General features: G+C 61.3%; 6 protein-coding genes across 6 annotated transcripts; 5 read left to right on the plus strand and 1 right to left on the minus strand.

Moving 5' to 3' along the window:
- Nucleotides 1-653: 653 nt before the first annotated feature.
- PLICBS_007632 (uncharacterized protein) lies at nt 654-3,074 on the plus strand (the record flags this gene model as incomplete). Its single annotated transcript, XM_018321089.2, has 2 exons — nt 654-663; nt 727-3,074. The coding sequence occupies 2 exons, from the start codon at nt 654-656 to the stop codon at nt 3,072-3,074; spliced, it is 2,358 nt and encodes a 785-aa protein (XP_018180986.2).
- A 4,466-nt stretch (nt 3,075-7,540) lies between these two features.
- PLICBS_007633 (uncharacterized protein) lies at nt 7,541-8,093 on the plus strand (the record flags this gene model as incomplete). The annotated part of the gene is made up of 2 exons (XM_018321091.2): nt 7,541-7,882; nt 7,947-8,093. 2 exons carry the CDS (start codon nt 7,541-7,543, stop codon nt 8,091-8,093), a joined length of 489 nt encoding a protein of 162 aa, XP_018180988.2.
- Nucleotides 8,094-8,819: 726 nt separating this feature from the next.
- PLICBS_007634 (uncharacterized protein) lies at nt 8,820-9,562 on the plus strand (the record flags this gene model as incomplete). The annotated part of the gene is made up of 2 exons (XM_065601214.1): nt 8,820-9,201; nt 9,294-9,562. The coding sequence occupies 2 exons, from the start codon at nt 8,820-8,822 to the stop codon at nt 9,560-9,562; spliced, it is 651 nt and encodes a 216-aa protein (XP_065457286.1).
- Nucleotides 9,563-13,852: 4,290 nt separating this feature from the next.
- PLICBS_007635 (fungal specific transcription factor) lies at nt 13,853-16,216 on the plus strand (the record flags this gene model as incomplete). Its single annotated transcript, XM_018321093.2, has 2 exons — nt 13,853-14,193; nt 14,395-16,216. The coding sequence occupies 2 exons, from the start codon at nt 13,853-13,855 to the stop codon at nt 16,214-16,216; spliced, it is 2,163 nt and encodes a 720-aa protein (XP_018180990.2).
- An 858-nt stretch (nt 16,217-17,074) lies between these two features.
- Nucleotides 17,075-18,913, plus strand: PLICBS_007636 (uncharacterized protein; the record flags this gene model as incomplete). Its single annotated transcript, XM_018321094.2, has 3 exons — nt 17,075-18,099; nt 18,155-18,458; nt 18,509-18,913. 3 exons carry the CDS (start codon nt 17,075-17,077, stop codon nt 18,911-18,913), a joined length of 1,734 nt encoding a protein of 577 aa, XP_018180991.2.
- Nucleotides 18,914-19,078: 165 nt separating this feature from the next.
- Nucleotides 19,079-19,951, minus strand: PLICBS_007637 (uncharacterized protein; the record flags this gene model as incomplete). The annotated part of the gene is made up of 2 exons (XM_018321095.2): nt 19,079-19,794; nt 19,885-19,951. The coding sequence occupies 2 exons, from the start codon at nt 19,949-19,951 to the stop codon at nt 19,079-19,081; spliced, it is 783 nt and encodes a 260-aa protein (XP_018180992.2).
- Between the last annotated feature and the right edge of the window lie 53 nt (nt 19,952-20,004).

The following is a 20,004-nucleotide window of genomic DNA, read 5'->3' on the forward strand; positions in this document are numbered from 1 at the left end:
GTGTGCGTCGGAGGCTGGTGGCTGAGGGATGGTAGTGGAAGCGAGCTTCCAGAGCTTTGTGCTAAGCGGGCGTCTGAATTATCCAAAAAGTGAACGAGAACCAATGAGCACAAATTAGATGAGCAAGTTGGCCAAGGTCAAAGCATTGTCCTCCGTTGCGGTGTTGGTGAGCAAGCTGATGCTGCTGTCCCCTTGGTCCTTGTCGTGTGGCCGGAGACCTGGACGGGAGCTACCAGGTACCTCGACCTCGAGACGCGCCGGACCTTGCTTAGGTGGGGCCAGGGTCTTTGACGCGTAAAGCGCGTCGCGGTCCCACCGAGTTTTCCCTAATTCCACACCTTGCTTCACCGCACCCAACCAGCAAACCGGTCCCTCTGCCCTTGCGACCAACGGCCAGCCAGCTGCGCCAGGACCTAGCCACCTGCGAAGCGTCCGCCTGCTTTGAAAGCGCCACAGGCCGCCGCCGTAACCTCTATCTGCGCCGTCGTCAACACCAACATCAAGCACCCGCGCTTGCAGTCCGCCAACTTCCTAACCTCCTCCCTCCGCCTCACCCCCCTCGCAACTGCAGGCTTTGCGGCTATGCGCCGTCAATCACCGCTGTTTGCCTGGGCTCGGTTCCTGGTCGATACAAGCTAAACGAGCCTGCAGCCATGGCTCCAGGTAAAGCTCTCCGCTCCCGCCGAGCTTCTGCTCGCCGGACTAACGCTCGACTACCCGACTCAGATGCCGAGCCCCAATGGCCACCTCGATCACCCCACGAAGCTCTCCTCAGCACGCCCGGCGGACGACAGCGCTATAGAGAGCTGCTGAACCAGACGTCGCCCTCGCCTTCGCCCTCGAGGCGCCGACGCCTCATGGCCGCCGCGAGCATGTCACCAGGAAGTGGGCTGGGGGGGCACTTTGACGAAGACGACGACGAAGACGAGGAGACGTTGCAGCTGAAGCTGCAGGAGATTCAGGCTCGACTTAGACTCAAGAAGTTGCAGAACGCAAAGAACAAAGAAAACTCTTTGGCCAAGACGTTCGACGAGGATCAGCAGTCGCAACCACCCGCCTCTGGCGCCGAGTTGCGGAGAAACGCCCGGGCTAGCACCCCAGGCACCGAAGACTCCACGCGACTCGCAGTACGAAGCCAGGTACAGGTTCCTGCATCCCCGATCCGGCGGGCTCAGGCGCCCATGCAGCAAACGTCCCCCAGCAGAGTCTTACTCGGAATAGACAAGGGCCTCAAGGCAAAAGACATTTCGCTGAAGCGAGCACCGAGCGCGCCCGGCGCCCGCACCTCGCGAGGAGGGGGTTACCTGGAAAAGTCGAGGTCTTCGAACTCTGTCTCCGCCACGCAGGAAGCTCCGAGACCCCTCAGCTTCAACGAGCGACTAGCCTCCGCCCGAACGGAGGAGGCCTTCCGGGCTACGAGGGAAGAAAAGATTCGGCAAGTCAGGACAAATGCATTCGGCATTGACAAGCAGGAAATGGAAGAGTACAAGAAGCGCGCCGTCGACATCTCGGACGAGCCCATCGCGGCGCCATCGTTTACCCGCGACCAGATCATGTCCAAGGGCAAGGCATCAGGTTCGCTGCCACGCAGCAGGACAGTGCCAAACGTGGCATCTCACGCGGATATTGGGGAGTCCAGCTCCTTTACTGAAAAGTCGTCACAGGACGTGGCGACAGGAGAAGGCGAGGAGGGAGCTTCGTCCTTTGAATCATATTCATGCTTTCACCTGTCACGGCGCATCGTCCCGCACCGCGTTCTGGCGCGACACGTTTCTGGAAAGAAGATGATGAACATCAAAGAGTTGCTGCGCGATGTCAAGGCGCCAGACTTTGAACTGCCTGACGTCGAGCAAGACATTGTTGTGTTTGCCATTGTGGCCAAAAAGTCTGAGCCCCGCGCCCACAAGCAGTCCGAGGCGAAGAAGGGCCGGCAGGACGATCGGGGAAAGTACATGGTCATGACGCTGTGTGACCTGGACTTTGAGCTTGACCTGTTCCTGTTCAACTCGGGATTTACGAGGTTCTGGAAGCTGACGGAAGGGACGGTGGTTGCCATTCTCAACCCAACCGTCATGCCACCGCCGCCCGGGAGGCAGGACACGGGGCGATTCAGTCTAGTCATCAACTCGGATGCCGATACCATCATCGAGATCGGCGCAGCCCGCGACCTAGGCTTCTGCCAGTCGGTGAAAAAGGATGGGGCCTTGTGCAGCGCTTGGGTCAACAAAAAGAGAACCCAGTTTTGCGAGTTCCACGCCAACGAGGCCGTTCGCAAGCAGCGCTCGACACGCATGGAGGTCAACACGAGCGGCTTCGGGGACAGAGGGCGACGCGGAGGCCGCGGCGGGCGCGGCGGCGGGTCCAAGGAATGGGACGGCGGCAGGAAGAAGGGGCCCGACAACTACGACTGGGAGACGAGGACGCAGTGGTTTGCGTCGAGGTCGTTCAGCGCGGCGGACCTCATCGACGGCAAGGACCGGGCGCCCGCGGACCGCAAGGAAAAGTCCGAGTTCCTCAAGCGGAGTATGGAGGCCAAGGAAAAGGAACGCGAGATGATGAAGCAGCTCGGCAAAGTGGGCAATGCGGCGGGGCGGGAGTACATGCTACGGGCGGGCGAGAAGAAGGCGGGCAGCGTGGCCTCGAGCGCGTCGCTGCGGGCCCTCACGGCGTCGGGGACGGCAGACGAGCCGCCCAAGCTGGACGCGGCATCTCTGGGCCTGCAGAGCAAGGACCGGGCCATCCACCTCAGCCCAATCAAGCGCAAGCGGCCCGAGAGCTCGCAGGCGGGCTCCACGGCGGGCAGCGCCAGGGGGTCTGCTGTGGCCGGAGGTGGCTTTGGCTGGGGCAGCAGCCTGCGGAACAAGCTATCGAGCATGAAGGACGGAGAGAAGCTGCACACGCAAAAGAGCGGCTCTAAGTCGCCGGTGCGCAAGAAGACGCGGTTCGTGACGGAAAAGGGGATCCGCGAGGCCGGGCGGGAGAGCCTGGGCATGGACGCAGCCAACGCCGACGTGGCGGGCAGACAGCTGTCGCTGGACGACGACGATGACGACGAACTGATTATTGTCAAGTAGGGTGGCGAGATGACGGCCGCTTGTGATTTGAGCTTGGGGACTGTTTGAGCACTGGGATTCTTGTGCACCCTGAAACGGGCATTTACATGTATCGGCACGCAAAGCGAAAGCAGGCAGGCAGGGGCTGGGTTTTGAGGGCATTCACATCAGCATGGCGCGAATCGGTCTGGCCGGGTAGGAATGGTCGCATCTTGTACAGATCCAATTGGACGAAACGTGTAAAAGCAATAAACCATGTCCGCACTACTTTCTCTTCTTCGACCGCTGAGGGGCGAGAGCAAGGTCAACGTCAAGATCGAGACGGACGACACGTCCGTGGCACGCGGCACCAAACGTGGTCGAACGGCCAGGTCAGACGGGGGGACGTTGCACGCGCTTCCGTCGTATGTAGGATGGGACCGGACGCCAAGGCGGCGGGCTCGGCCCTCGTCTCGGTCAGGCAAGGCATTAAATGAACCAAGGGCATGCGCAGCTTGCTCGACCGGGCGATGACTGATTTATTGCCTACTCGCCCTGTTGCGTACCTGGGTAGCCAGCCAGCCGGCTGGTCGCACGGATGATGGGGGCTGTGCGCGTCCCGTGTGTGCATGGGTACATGATATAAACATGTATATATGCATGCAATTCGTACAAGTGAGTGCATCGCGAGGCGACGAACAGCAGGCGCCCGCCTCTCACGACATACACGAGGCAGATGTCCGTTCATCTGCCCAGTGATCCCTGTCCACGGGTTTCTTGTTCATGGTCCCTCCCTACTCCCTACGAAGTACAGACTCGATATCTGATCGAGCCGCATATAACGTGTCCCATCATCGCCATCGGATTGTTTTCTTTCAAGTAATGGGTTGCCAACGCGGGCCGTCCGACGTCCGACGTCCGTCCGATTCTTCCGGTGTCCGTGTGTGTGTGTGTTCTCACGCCGGGTTGGGGGCGGTTTCCGCGATTGAGGGTATCATTTCCCAGTCGGCGTCGATGCCGGAACCGGGACCGGGACAGGGACGGTCGCCATGCGCGTCATCGCTCGTGAGGTGGCCCGCGCCGCTCGCGTGGTATTGCATCGCATCGCGTAGCACCGCACCGCATCGCATCGCATCGCAGACGGTACGTATTGTTCTTGTTATGTAGCTGTGTTCCCGTCCTCGTCTGTTTGGTGGCGCCATGCTATTATGCCGTGCCATGCAGGCGGCACGTTGCACACACGCTTGCTTGCTCGGCTGGCGCACAGGGGCAGGGGGGACATGGAGGCACAGCGGACTCTTTGACCTGCCCTACCCTGCCCTTCCCGCTTGCATATGCTTTTTCATCTTCCGCCGGGCTCTCGGTGAAGCCGGTCAGGGGGACCTTTTCTCCTCGTTCCTTTATTTGGGCAAGCGTGCATTATACCTGCGTAGTGGTCTGGTGGTGGCGGGCGCTGGAGAGAGTCTGGAAGAAGCCCTGATATCTGCACTATGCGAAGTAATCTGTACAGCCTGCCACTGCAGACAAGCCAAAGCGTAATCATTTCGTTTGCTTGCTTTTCACGCATCTGGTTCCTTTGCATATTATGGGAATGCATGAATCGTTAGATGAATGAATGGTTGGACTCTGTAAAATGTAGGGGCGGCTGAGATGCGCCAAGCTTCGTGCTCGAGCCTCGTCAGTTCCACCCTATCGACCTCGAGGCCAAGCCCGCATAACTCATTCATCGGCCCGCAAGAGCCGGAGCAAACGCAAAGCTTATCTCGGACGCCTTCTTGATTTCCCGCCCGTCAGGAGTCCGGGGGACCCCAGAGAGTTTAATATCAGGGACAGGCTAGTCAGGTTCTTACGTCCAAGTTCCCTCCATGTCCCTGCTCGTTGTCTGTCTGTCCAGGCTCCCAGAAAGCCAGCTCTCATCACGCACCCACTCTTTGAAGGCTTCCAGGACAGTTGCTCCTCGTCCTGTGCTTCTGCGGTATGATATAGTGAGAAACGCACACAGCGGTGGCACGACGTCGTCCACCCTTGCGGGCAACCGCCGGCAGTGGTGGCACGGGGGCTGTGAGTCTGTGGCACTGACACGGCACGCGTGCGCCCTGCGCGTTGGCGGCGCGGCCCTTCTCGATCACGAGAGAGTGGTGCTTCTTCTTGCTGCCGGGGCCTAGAGTCAGCTGTCTTGGGCCCATGATCCATCCCGCCCCCGAACGCGATCTCCACTGCGGCGAATCTCACGATCCAGACTCGTGCTGGGCCTGCATGCCGAACGGCAAGTGGAGGTCGGGGAAGGAAAAGAAACAAACTCCGGCAGGTTCCCCCGGGTCTTCTTGTTGGGGGTCGTTGGCCTGACCCTGTTCACCGCCGGCATGTGCTTGTACGAGGACAAGGGGAAGAAGAAATCTCAGCGCCGTGTCGTCGACTCGAAGTAAGTTCGTCTCTCGTCCCCAGATCCATGCCGTCAGTTGGGCGCGGCGCAGGCGCCGTCATCCTCACACTACGTCATCTCGCCGCCTCTGCCCCCTTCCGTCACTTCACGATCCTTTGTCCTGCAACGCCGGCACGGCGTCTCCGAATAGCGTTGCCAGGACCCCGGCACGAGGGGGCTTCCACGCCTTTTTGTCTGATCTGTTACTCATCCATCGAACGAGCTGGACATCAACCCGCAGTCCCCCTCGTCCAGTCCTTGCCGGGCCTCGTACGTTAGGGCCACGGCCGGTCCGCCACTCCGCGACGCCGACCCATTAGCCAAGCTCATGCATCGGACTCTGCAAGCAGATGGCCGCCAGATCCAGGTCGCCGTGGCAATTCGCATCCTGTCGTGGAAAGTTAACGTCTCCTGTTGCAGGTGGGACTGCGTAGTGCGGACGGTGAATATAAAGGAGTCTTTATCGCGTGTCCACCGTCCTGTGCCCTTGACTCTCTCGTGGCACAATATCTCGATTCTTGCAGGAGAAGAGGGGCCGAGCTACTTCTTGCTATTAGCTCTTGTCATTGCGGCCATACGTCCGTTTGTAAGCATGTTACCCAAGCTCTCCTCGGTCTGGCCCGCGGCCCTAGCCGTGCTGGCCGCCGCCTCGTCAGTCACTCTCGCACAGCAACACATTCCCGTCACGGGTGCTCCCGTTCCGGGGAACGGGCCGGTTCCGCCGCGCCTCAACATCAACGATATGCAAGCCAATGGAGGCCCGGCATGGTAAGAGGGCGTCGTCTCCATCGGACTAGGGGGTAGATGAGATGTGAGCGATCTCTAACGCGGTAGGACTTGAATTAGGGACCTCTTTCTTCGGTCTTTGCGCGCCATGTACGACATGGCTCCGTCTGACCAGCGCTCCTGGTTCCAGATTGCGGGCATTCACGGCAAGCCCTACGTCGAGTGGAACAATGCCGGGCCCGAACGATCGGATGGATGGCGCGGCTACTGTCCTCATGGCGTAAACCCTTCCCTCGCCTTCGAACTTGCTCACAGGACCACGTCTAAGAGACTGTCTAGGAAAGGATATTTCTGAGTTGGCATCGTCCGTATCTCGCGCTCTTCGAGGTGAGAGCCCCTGATAGACGGCCAGTCATGGGAACAGTCGCTAAACTCACACCCAGCAAGAGCTTGTCAAGCACGCGCAACGACTCGCCGCAGAGTATCCAGCCCAATGGCGCGATTCGTACTTGAACGCTGCCGCAAATCTGCGCATCCCGTACTGGGACTGGGCGGCCGACCTGGCCGTTCCGCAAGCCACCGTCCCACGCACTGTCAAGGTTAAGGTCCCGAACGGTGACGGCCTCCGCGAAAACGAGATGGAGAATCCGCTGGCTACGTACCGGTACCCATCTGCCGCATTGGAAGGCCGCTTCGGCATTTTCGACGAGGTGAGGGGCAGGACTCAGATCATGCGCTGCCCGGCCCCTGGAAGGTATCCCGAGTCGGCCAACAATGCTCTCCGGAGCCGCGCTTACCCGGAGTGGGTTGTGAGTACCTCTCAGTGTTGTCCTTGTAAAAGGAATAGGAGAATCTGCAGGCTAACGCACAAAGTAGTACGACGCCTTCACGACCCAAAACACTTTCAATGGCTTCGCCACGGGCGAGAGGGGTTTCGGGCTGGAGCGAATCCACGATAGCATCCACTGGGATGGCGCGTGCGGGCAGCAGTTCCTGAGCCTCGACCTGACGGCCTTTGACTCCCTGTTGTGAGTTGCGCGCCCTCTTCGGGTGGACGTTGGCAACACGTCCCGCTGACAGGTCCAGCCTCTTTCATCACATTAACGCCGACCGCCTCTGGGCGCACTGGCAGGCCATCCACCGGGAGGCTCCCATATTCAACGACACTTATCGAGGCCGGTCACGGTTCGCGACTCGCGAAAACACACTTATTGATAACCGCTCCCCGCTGGAGCCCTTCTTTCAGAAGTCAGGTTCCTTCCACACCTCTCTCTCGGTCCTCTCGTACGGCAGTTTCGGCTACACGTACCCGGGGCTCGAGTTTTGGGCCAAGTCCCAAGACCAGATGCGACAAGACGCCATGCGCACCATCAATCAGCTCTACGGACCCCGTCGCGGCGCGTCGGCGATCAAGGCTCTTGCGCTGGGGGGAGACGAGGTGACCCAGCAGCATCAGTCTCTCCAGCGCTACTTTGTCAAGTTGCAGGTCGACAGGAGCGAGGTCGAGAGGCCGTGCTCCGTCAACGTGTATCTCGACGACCATCGCGCCGGTAGCTGGGTAATTAGCCAGCAGCCCGAGGGGGGCATTGCGCAGGGCGGTTTCACCATCGACAAGGCCATCCACGACACTGGTAAGCACCAGAGCTCCGTAGAAGACACGACAAAATCCATCAAGAACTCTCTGCGAGTCGAAATTGAAACGGTAGGCATATCGAAAAGGTCCCGCCAACCGCCTAGATGCGCATGTGCTGACCACGCCACTACAGCGCGATGGGAAGAGGATCGACCCAGGCGCGGTACCAAGTCTTACCATGGAGCTCGAGGACGTCGACTTTGTGCCTCCAGCAAGGGACGACGAGTTCCCTCAGTACCGGAATCCGCACCGGCAATCGGTAACCGTGGCAGAACATTGAATTCGATGTGCAACGTTTTGTACATAGCAGCGGCGGCGCCACATAGATTGCCTTCGGCGCGGATTGGTATGGCATTGCTCGGGCCAGATGTGGTCTGGGTTGAAAATTGAATAGATTGTTGCAGCCGGGCTATCATTGGCAAACGTAGACGAGCATGGTGCGACCCGTGCCTGTCACCGAGGTATAAGTATGGCACACTGCCTCATATCATTGGCCAGAAAGCCCTCGACTGTTGGTCGGTGCTTGTCAACAGGGTATAGTCCGCCGGTCGTAGGATCGTGGAGGTTGCGAGCTGTTGTGCCTTGATCGTGGAGCTGTTCCTTTGAACCAAGCCCTGACAAGTTGACTCAGACTTCGCCGATACGAGGCCAGCTGAAGCGTTGTGATCGAGCTATATATTTAGCATCTCGAGCCGTCATCGATGAGGTGAATGGCGTCTCGCGCGGGTGCTCCCCCGCCCCAGTGCCGGCAAGCCTTTGGTGCATCTGGTGCATCGGCAGGCCATCGGGCCCGGAGGCGAAGTGGGTCCTCGGCCGCCGCGGGTCGCCCGGTCCCGCTGCTCCCGCATCCCGCGCGCCGCCTCGTGCAGCGCAGCCCCAAAAACCCCCCACGGTCCCCCCGACTTCCGACATCAGCATCCCGCCCCGAGCCCGCAACGCACCTGCAAAGTAACCGAACCCAGTCATAAGTCCCGGGCACCTTGCGGGTCAGCTGCCGGATACCGACATGGCCTTTGACATCGGCGTTCCGACGCCGGAGGAGGCTCCGGTCGTCTCCACCGTTCACCTCCAAGCCATGACAAACAACGCCCTCACGCAAGCGCAATTCCCAGGAGCAGTTGGTGCCGAGTACTTCCACAGCTGGCTAGCCCGGAACACGCTTCAGCAGGCCCGTGACGCGAACAAGGGCACGCTCGTGGCCCGAGATTCGGCAACGGGCGAAGTCGCCGGCTTCATCAAGTGGCTGGTCCACGAAGCGGGCAGCGACGAGGCTGCCGCCAAAGAACTCGAATCCTTTACGAAACCGTCTAACACTCAACTTCTGGACTCGTACGGAGAGCTTACAGAGCGAGCGAGAAGGGAGATGATGGGAACGAAACCGTATTATCGTGAGTCGACTTGAACCTTGGAGAGTGGCCGCGTGGAGCCGTCAAATGCTTGCCGCCCCATCCATCCGCGCTTATCTCTAACGAGGCACCAGATGTGACATTCCTCTGTACGGATCCGAAATGGGGTGGGCGTGGCGTCGCCTCGACGTTACTGAGGCAGGTCCAGGAGCGCGCAGAGGCCGATGGCATGGGCATCATTCTCGAGGCCACCATGGAAGCCGTGCGTCTCTATCAAAAGTTCGACTTCAAGATTGTGCGCGAGTTCCACCTCAAGCTGCCGCGCCAAGGCTCAGCCGACCCTTCAGAACCGTATGAGGAGCGATGCATGATCTGGACGCCTGCGGCTTGCAATGGCGCGTGAAGGAGGAGCTTCATGATCTCTTATCGGCTGCCATCGGCCTGAAGGCATTAACAACGGCACACGGGGCTCTCCCTCCTCTGTGCACGACGTGCATTTCCGCTGAGACTGCGGCCTCAGTCGAGACCGCCGCGTCCAAGCTTGCAACACCATGCGAGGACGTCGTGCAGCAGTCGCTCGCCCCATTAAATATCCTCACGTGGCGCGGTGCCAGATGCGGGAGGGGCGCATGCGATGCGTTGCTGCAATGGGATCGATATAGCAATCAATGACCAATTCTTGCTTGCAATCATGTGATGATCTGCCGCCTGTCGCGTGGCCGTTTGACAAATGCTGTCTGCCTGCCCCGTGGTGCGACAAGGCCAAGGGGACATCGCGACCCTCACATCCACGAAAGGTCGCGTTTCTGGAAATGAATCGGTCGTCCCGCGATGTGATAATTGCCGTCTTTGGCAGGGCACGACCGGGAAATACTGTGCCGTAACGTCCGTGGTGCAACTTCGGCGCTCCGACCCGTGTCGGCTCCCCGGCTCCGGCGTGGCAGGCCACGATACCCCTCGCAGGCTCGGTTGAGCGCCGGCACTACCCCACAGCGGTCGAAACACACGATGCTGCAGGGGTTGTGCTGTTGTGTTGGGAGCGACCTTGACATATTTTTAAGTCGGATATGACGTCGTCTGCAACGTTGTTGCTTGTAGGGATTTGTCGTGCGCACACGACTCACTCAGCAGCGCTGCATCAAAATAGAAACCGAGAGGCGAGGCGATGCGATGTGCCAAGAACCGGGCCATTGGATTCTGGTTGTTGTCTCGTCATGGTCGTCGCGCAGCCAAGTCTGGCACGGCCGATGCCTCGGTTCTCAGCGCTTGGTCCGTCTGGCCGAGGGCTGGTTGGCGCATTGCGCCTGCGGCGTCAACCTGGAAGGCAAGGCGAGGCCAGCGATTAGGGGCCGAGACTCGCCGCGACTGGCCCGCGGGCGCAATAGCTGAGCTGGGCAGGTCGCAGTAGTGGTAGCATCAGTTTGTCATGATAATATAAAAACCGGGGTTCGGGTGGCCGACCCGCGTGTGCCAAAGTTCCTCGACAAAACGCAGAGTGTGAGCTCTGGCCTCACCGAGGCTCCGTCGTTTGACAAACGGATGAGACGCGAGACGCGGCCTGGCAGAATGACTCGGCGGGCTCAGATCCATTACGTTAGAGGTTTGGCGGGGCCATGCAGAAAGAGGCACATGGGTGGCTTTCGATTTGGTAATAGTTGGACGGCAGCGTCGCGGGCCAGTATGGGTACCTCGCCAGACGGGGCTTCCGGTGCGGTTTGGCGGGCCGTCGGCGCACTGCGCAGGTAGCCAGTACCGCCCAGACGGAGGAGGGTGGTGGTGCGCCGCCCTCCCTCCCGAACGGTATTGTGGCCGTATTGTGTGCGTATCGGCGGCCACCGTTTACCATTAGGTATTTCATTCTGCTGATAAGAGCCGCCCCGCGTCCGTCGGTCCCGTCGAGATAAGGTCCGCTGCAAGGCCCGGCGCCGAGACGGATCCTGGAGCAGCCAGCCAGCCATCCGGCAAGGATGCGTCGGTTGGGGGTGGGAGGACAGCGCTGATCTGGCGTGGGCTGCAGGGACCCGACAGACGATGGACGGCGAAGCATGAGAGCACGGAGGCATCAGGCGCCGGTGTGTCTTTCTGCACGAAGTAGCATGTCGTCAACACAGCCGCGGACGCCGATCCTATGTTTCGGTGAAGGTTGGCTGGCGTTCACGTTGGCCAGGTCGTGCGTCTGTTGGCGTGTGTGTTCGTGTGGCAGCCATCATGATCGATGTTGGCGGAACGAGCTCAGCTCGCCGTGTGGTGCAGTGCAGAAAGCCGGCGTCGAGGAGCGAGCTGGCTCGCCTGGTGGTTGTGGGCGTGGGCGTCACGGCGTCGCGGGCCATGGCGGTTGGCGTTGGACGGCAGTGGTGGGCACTGAGCGCACGGAGACACGGGGCGCCGTGAGGCAGGAGCGGTCGGGGCGCGTTCGGATGACGATGACGCCACCGGGCACCAGCGAGCAGCCGCGACCAACCTCGACGCCCGGCGCCGGCAAAACGAAAGTGGGCATCCATGGCATCGCCATGGACATGGACATGGACATGGACATGGCAAGCACAGCCCACGGAGGCACAGCCCGGGCAGGCAGCGAACAATAAGCAGCGAGCAGTGAGCAGAGCATAGCACACCGACCAACGCCAACAGGCTAATAAAGGCTTCAGCGCGAGCTGACTTCATCACCTTAATCTCAGGTTGGTTGCTGGTGAGGGAGCCAACTGGCAAAGCCGCCCAGCGGCCCCAGGGGGACAGGATTGCAAAAGGTGATGTGACGTCCATCCGGTCATCAGTCAATTGACTGTAACAACGTACCTACCTACCTTGGCTGCCCCTCGCAGCCCTGGTACAGCAGGTACAGCAGGTACCGCGTGGATTTAGCGCTCTGTCAGGGCCGAATGCGGGCGACCGCCCGTTAGTTCCGTCCAATCCAGTGCCCTGGTGCGTCGCGATAAGCCTCGAGAGGCGGCCGGACTTGCGCGCGCCATTTTCGCTACCTGCGAGTACATTATACATTCACTCGAGCGTGGTATCGCGGCCGCACCGGCGTCGCGTCCGAGTACGAGAAACGTCGCTCGCCAGGCTCAGCTTGGAATCAATCGCCCGTGAACGCGCGCGCGCCGCCAAGCAGGCAGAGCTGCTTCCGATGCTGCATGGCGGGCAGCTGCCGCGCGGTGTACAGGCGGGACCTAGGTACCTATGGAACCAGACGCGGGACGGCCAAGGCGTGCCCAGGGCCGCCCACTGGAGCTCGAGCTCGCGCGGCGCCAACGCCCCTCCGGGCGCCCAGGCGTCCCGTACTTTAGGTACCCGCGGACGAGCTTGGGACGTGGTCGTGCGCCCAAATCGATGGCACCTGCGCCCAGCACCAGGCGCCTGGGCGAGGTACGGCCCAGTGGGACGAGGTGTGGTAACCTCCAGCGCTCCACCCCACGAGCTGCCCGCCCAGCGCCCTACCCCGTCCGTGGGTAGGTGGTGGCATCCACCGCCTGAGGCGCGCTAATGGCGCCGCTGGGGTCCCTTCCGGCAGCGAGGGTCGCCCCCCCAGTCTGGGGAATTTGGAGCCCGTACCGCACCGCCGCCGCCAAAGGCAAAAAAGCACATGTCACACTGGCGCCGGGGGTGAGCGCTCTGCCTGTTCCGTTCCCTCTTTTTCAACACTCGCGCCGCCATTGGTAGTCGCCGGCGACACCAGGACAGGCTGTAAAAAAACCCTCTCTCGGCCATCCTGCCTCTGCACTTCCCTCTCTTTTCCCTCCTCCTCCTCTTCCTCCCTCTCGCCAGATAAGACACGCATCTGCGCCTCGCACACCGCAACGGGCCAGGCCATTTGCAGGCCCCATTGCCCCGCGCTGCAGATTCCATCCCGTCCTCGGCCCTTGTGCCGTTGTCGACACCATCACGCCGCGCCTGTCACCACCCCATGCGTCTATAAGCCAGCGTTATCTATCAGACGGGACAGTCCGCCAGGCCACCCCAGGGACGACAGCCACCTCCAGCTCAATGACGCCGATAACCCACGGTTATCTCATTCTGGCCGCCGTCGTGACTTGACTCCTGACTTGCGACAACCGCGGGAACCCGAAGAACCCGCCCGCTCACTCACTCACTTGCTCGCTCACTCGCGCCTTGCCGCTCGTCACCGGCCTCATAGGGCGCGGCTTCGACACTCGCGAGCCGCCCCAATCCATAGCTAAACAAGTCAGGCCCGTCTTGTCATCGACCCCAGCGGCCAGGCCAGACCCCGGACAGCCGTCTTTTTCTCCATTTATAATAGTCACAACCACTCATACCGGGCATACCCCACGGATAGTCTCGTCTTATCGGCGCCCTTTTCGATCCACGTATAGCAACCCTCCGTTGTCGGCCTGATAACGACGCCCAGAAGCTAGCCTCCCCGGTTACTGGAACCCCTTCTGGATTGGTGCTCTGCTGTAACCTGCAGTCGTGCCAACTGGTTGACGCGTTTCAGTCCTGGTTGGCCCGACCTCCTTGCCTCCATCTGCAAGTCGATAGGAGGCATTCGCAGCGCTGACTGCGGTCGTCCGTCTCGACCCGCGCCAGACAACCGGGAAACCGGAGTGTCTGGGGTAACCGGCGCACGTTGCCACCCCGTCCCCTTCCGACTGAATCTGGGGGGTGTCTCCCGAGGCCATCACCGGGTTATCGCCCTCGTGCGCGCACACGTGGCTCACTCCTGCTGCTACCCTCCATGGCGCACAACGCATCCGTCCAGCGCACGGCGCCCATAGCCATCGCACCCAAGCCGCCGCGGCCTGAGCAACCACCCCGGCGCCAGGACAGCCTGCACCGGTTCGAAATAGGGCCGGCCAGCCTGCAGACTGCCGAGTCGACATCCTTCTCCGGATCCGTGGCCCCACCTTGCCAGGCCTGCCGGTTCTCTGGCACGAAGTGCGTTCTCGGCGATGACGAGGATGGCTGTGTGCCCTGTCAGAACAACGGCTCCGAGTGCTCGCTGTCTTCCAGTCCGCAGTCACGGAAACGGAAATTGAACGGCGACTCTTCCAACGACGGAGGTTTAGGGAAGCGAAGGTGAGTTTTGTCCTTATGCCTCGTGCAACGTGCAACAAGACATCTACATACGCAGATGCCCCTGCCTCATTCTACCCCCAATCTTTACCCCTCCACATACATCTTTTGCCATGCCCGTCGGGCAGATGCCCATCTGCAATCGATATCACAGACCCTCCGCTCTTACGGCAACATGTGAAGCTAACGCGTGATTGGTCTCAGTTCCCCTGGCATATCTGCCCGGCGGCTGCAAAACTCGAGTCTCTCAAGTACTGCCGCTAGCAGCTCCTTCCTCGAGGACATGGCCAATGTCGGTGGCCCGACGATGCTCAAGCGTACCTTGGGCCTGCAGAATGACCGGTACAGCCAGTACATCGGTCCGACTACCGACTTTGAGCCGTCTCTGATCAACCTGTCCACCTTCGACCCCCAGGATGAGAGCCTGCTGTCGAGAGGCACCCTCCGCAAGGTCAGCGACATTGACACGTTCTTGATGTTGCCGGATCATGCCACGCCAGGCTTTGAACACATTATCCAGGACGCCGACGCCATAGAGGCGGTCGTCGCGCCCCATGGACGGAAACTGATCGACCTGTACTTCCGAATCGTTCACCCGGCCTTTCCGATCATCCAGAAGCACGTGTTTCTGGAAAAGTACGAGCGGTCGCATCGGGAATTTTCGCCTCCGATATTGGCTGCCGTCTACATCCTGGCCATCAATTGGTGGGAGCAGAGTGAAGAGCTGTCTTCACTACCTCGACCCAATGTGCAAGAGCTCGAAAGGTTGATTCGCCGGACGCTAGCGGATGCCATGAACAGGCCAAAGCTGTCAACCATCCAGGCTGGTCTCTTGCTTTCACAACGACCCGAGGGTGACCAGTGGGCTCCGACTGCGCAGCTCGTTGCCATCGGACAGGAGCTCGGTCTGCACCTGGACTGCTCCAACTGGAAAATCCCACCCTGGGAGAAGGGCTTGAGGCGGAGGCTCGCTTGGGCGCTGTACATGCAAGACAAGTGGGGAGCTCTGGTTCACGGTCGCCCGTCGCACATCTGCTCGTCGAATTGGGGCGTCCGACCCCTTTCGCCCAACGACTTCCCTGACGTCGAGTGGGACGAGAACGAGTCGGACGAGAAGGAGGACATTGAGCGAGGACGGCTTCTGTTCACCCGTGTCGTGCAGCTTTCGGGCATTCTGGCCGAGATCCTCGAGACGTTTTACACGCTGCAGTCGACCACGACAATCTCCGACGCGGGTCAGCAGGGCACTCACCTGGTGTTGTCCATGGCCAAACCCGTGCAGCTGAAGCTCAAGGAATGGTATGGCGGGTTGCCTGCAACGCTCCGCCTGGAGTCGTACTCGAGCAGCAGCTATTCGCCGTCACGGGCGACGACGAACAGGCTGTCGAGTATCGGCTACCTCCACCTGGCCTATTTTGCCACGGAGATTACGCTTCATCGGCGAATCATTCGGTCCCTGGCGTCCAACTCGTCTTCCGTGGACTCTTACGTCCAGCATATCTGCCGCAGTGCGGCGAAGGCGCGCCTCATCTCGGCCATGGACTTTGTCAACCGGTTGACGCCCAGTCACCTGAGTTCCTTCTGGTACTTTGCGTCCAAGACAAACTTTGCCCTCATCGGGACGTTTGGCTCGCTGCTGTGGGCGACGTCTCCTGGCCGTGAAGAGGCCGACTGGTACCGGAGACGGCTCGGCGAGTATCGATGGACGCTGTCGGTGAGCTCGAAGCCGGGCGAGAACAGGAACCTGACCGAGTTCGCCATGACCATGCTGGACATCTCGACGGGCCTCTTGAAGAAGCTACCCGAGAAGCCGTCGATGAGTCGCAGTGGCAGCCTGGCGGACATGTCGGCGCCGTCGGTGCCGTCGTCATTCCCGGGTTCATTTGTGGGCTCCTTCGCCGGCGGCAGCATGCTGGGTCAGTTCAGCAACATCCCCAGTGCCGACGTCAGCAGCGTGCAGAGCCCGCGCAGCGCTGACTACTCGAGCGACGACGACATGGACGACAGCTACGCGACGCCGGTGTGATGGAGACGAGTTCAATGCCGTTTTGGGTCTTTGCGGGAACGGATAGAGGACGGGGCGGGCATTTGGATTTTGCGTGATACACAGGTGTTCGCAGGAACGGAGAGGAGTAGGATGATATACCGCCCGAGGGCCAGTGGGGTTAGGGCGCAAGGGGGCAAAAGAGAGGATGGGGAACGTCTTATTTACATCGGGGCGACGCACCTGACGACGCCTCTAGATTGGCACATGAGCGAATGTCGAAATGAAATGGCGTCACTGCTGTTGCGCAGCACAGCACAGGACACATGATTGCACCATCAAGCACCTATTAGCCTTCCTCTTTCGGCGTGTCCAAAGCCTCGGTGTGCTGGCTGACCATGCGTTGTCCGCGCCAGCCGTCGAATCGACGACGCTCTACCTACCCAGCGGGCAAGGCCGATGGAGCGGTCTCGTGTGTCTCCCGTCCTCGCAAGTCGTCAACGAGATGCCTTTCTGGGCAAGCGTCCGTCCCCATCAGGATGCCTCTGGGCGCTGGCGTCGGTCCCCGGGTCGCGAGGCACAGCCACTTGCGCCACAGCAGGGGGCTCGACAGTGGGCGGCTTCTGGGTCCGTGTCTCCGTCCGCACTGATCCCCTGCTCGAGCTGTTGTTACAGGATGAAACGACAGCGAATGAAACGTTGACGCCCGTCCGCACGGTGCCAAGCGTCTCTTTCTTCACGAGGCACGTCCGTGAGTTCTTTGAGGTGACAGATCAATTGCTAGCTGAGGGTGACAATTTCTTATCCAGCTTCAGCTTCACCTCGCTTGCCGTCGTCCTCAAGTCAGACGCGCTGCGATTGACCCCGACTCGACCAGCTTCGCTCCCTTTTCTCAACGCCATGTCCGGAGCTGCCAGCAAGCCGGCGACGGCGGACGATGCCCTCTCGCCGCAACGGTTCGAGCGTGAGCTCAAGGACCTCGCGGTCAAGGCCCGGAGCGACACGTGGGCAGGCCGCGCGCGCGAGCAGCTCGTCGTCTACCTGCGGGCGGCCGTCCTGCTGGCCCTGCTGGGCGTCTACTCCAATGTCTCGCAGCTCAATCTGTCGCCCGTCTACGGCGCCATCCCGGCTTCGATATGGCACTCGAAGCTCCTCATGACGGGCTGCTTCGTCGGCTGGGCCGGCAACGTCGCGCTGCGCCGATTCCTCCCCGTGAGCGCCGCGCAGGCCCTGCCGCTCATCGCCCTGTACACGCCAGCGCTGCAGTTCTTCCTCTTCCGCTACAGCGGCCAGCTCGGCGCGCAATGGGGGCCCGTCGTCACCGAGGCGTTCACCCTGTTCCCCCTCGCGGCCTTCACCGCCGCCGCCGTGGCCGACGACCTCGAGGGCGCGCGCCTCACCATGCTGCCGGGCTTCGTCGCCGATGCGGCGCCTGGGCTCGGCTCCTGGGGCATGCTCAAGCTGGTGGAGCAGCGCGCGGGCGAGCACCTGCGCTCGCATATGGGCAGCCTGGCCGCGTATACGCGCGTCGGGCTGGAGCTCATCCTGGGGGTGGTGTACGCCGCGTTCGCGCCGTCGCGGTTCCTCGTGTACGCGGCGCCGCCGCTGCTGCACACGCTGATCGCGAACCCGCACGTCGCCTCCCCGGCCGCCATGCAGGCGCTCGTCAGCAGCATGATGTCGGAGAACTGGCTGCTCATCGAGCGCCGCGAGTCCGTGACAGGGTACGTCTCCGTCGTGCAGAACATGCGCGAGGGGTTCCGCGCGCTGCGCTGCGACCATAGCCTCCTCGGGGGCAACTGGGTGCACTCGTCGGGCGGGGAGGTGTCGGAGCCGATATACGGCGTGTTTGCCATGCTCGAGGCCGTGAGGCTGGCGGAGAGCGCCAAGCCTGTGGCCGACAAGGACGCCCATGCGCTGGTCGTGTAAGTGCGCGCCTGTCCCTGGACGAGCTGGATAATTGCTGACGACTTCTCCTAGTGGCTTGGGTGTTGGCACCACACCCTCAGCCTTTGTCACTCACGGCATCAACACGACCGTGGTGGAGATTGACCGGGCCGTCTACGAGCTGGCCGCAAAGTACTTCCAGCTCAAGGAGAACAACCCGCCTGTCATTGCCGATGCGGTGAGCTACACGGCCGGTCTGGCTGCTTCGGCCCCCGAGACGTACGACTACATCGTCCACGACGTCTTCACCGGCGGCGCAGAGCCCGTGGACTTGTTCACTCTCGAATTCTTCCAGGGGCTGGGCGCTCTGCTCAAGCCCGACGGCATCGTCGCCATTGTAAGCTTTCCCCCTCGGCCGACCTCGACCTTACTTGCTGACACGCGCAGAACTATGCCGGCGACCTCAACCTGCCGACGCCAAAGCTCATCTACCGCACAATCAAGCACGTCTTCCCCACGTGTCGCATCTTCCGCGAGTCGCCCGCCGAGGCCGAGGCGGCCAAGGGCAACGCCCCCGACTTCACCAACCTGGTCATCTTTTGCAAGAAGACGAGCGGGCCGCTGCGGTTCCGCGCCCCGACTGTGCGCGACTACCTGCAGAGCCCGGCCAGGGAGGAGTTTCTGCACCTGAGGCACGAGGTGGCCCAAGACGCGCTGCTGTCTGGCGAGGATACTTCAGTGCTGTCGCGGAACGACACGAGCGCCGTGGTCAAGTGGCACGAGACGAGCGCGCTGGGTCACTGGGCCATTATGCGCAAGGCGCTGCCGGCCATGGTGTGGGAGCAGTGGTGATGTGATTTCATTGCATATTTTGCCAGCATAGTAAGCGTAACAAATAGGTCAGGTCGGCGCGTGTATCGCGCACGCGTACAAAAACTCAAAAGCAGCACCATCTCTCGTGATTCATTATGCAGGTTGCTCTCAATGCCTCCATGTCTTTTTGCTGACTGGCCCCGTCTATTCCGACTTCTTGTTGGCAGCATTGATCGCCAGCTCCTTGTTGTCCCTGCTAAAGTCGTCGAAAAAATCGGACGCATACTTGGGCAGGTCGATGCGGTTGTGCCCGCTGGGGACAGGCTCGCCCATGGTGGCGTATATGGGCACGACGCCGGTCCAGATGCTGTTGAGGGCCTCCTCGTTCTCGAGGTCGTGCTTGTCGTCGGCGACACCGCCGTCGCGGAACTTCGCGCTGCCGGACGCGATCTTGACGCGGAGGATGCTGGTGCTCTGCATCTCGGCGCCGGTCGGGGGCAGGCGGCTGTTGCGCCAGCGCTGGGGCACGACGCTGTCGGTGATGAGCTCCATGGCGTACATCTTCTCGGCCTCGTCGGTGACGAGGACGGCGTGGCCGAAGAGCACGGCGGAGCGGTAGTTGTAGGAGTGGTTGAAGGCGGAGAGGGCGAGGACGAGGCCGTCGACGTGGGAGGCGGCGACGCAGACGGGGACGCCCTCGGCGCCGGCGTCGCGGCCGACGTTGAACATGCGCGCCGAGACGTACCCGTGGATGTACAGGTCCAGCGGGTCGCCGAGCGAGGCGCTCGGGCGGTCGAAGGAGCCCATCTGCCCGATCATGGGCAGGGTGAGGGGGAAGGGCGACCCCGGCGGGTTGAGGGAGACGTGCAGCAGCTGGCTGCCGTTGATGAGGCCGTGGATCTTTTCCAGCGCATAGATGCCTGTGTGCGAGGGGCGTGCGTGTCAGTGATGAGGCGCTCACAACTTGAACGTGAGGATAAAGGGGAGGGGGGACGGGTGGGCTTTCTGACCTCGCTCGCCATGACGCTTGACGAGGTTGGTCGCGTCCTTGGGATACTCGAGTTCGTAGCGGCCCATGACGATGGTGATGCGAGCGCCCTCGCTTTGCTCTTCTAGTTACGTGTCTTGGG

The sequence above is a fragment of the Purpureocillium lilacinum genome (assembly GCF_023168085.1).
Source record: "Purpureocillium lilacinum CBS 284.36 DNA, scaffold_5, whole genome shotgun sequence".
NCBI lineage: Eukaryota > Fungi > Ascomycota > Sordariomycetes > Hypocreales > Ophiocordycipitaceae > Purpureocillium > Purpureocillium lilacinum.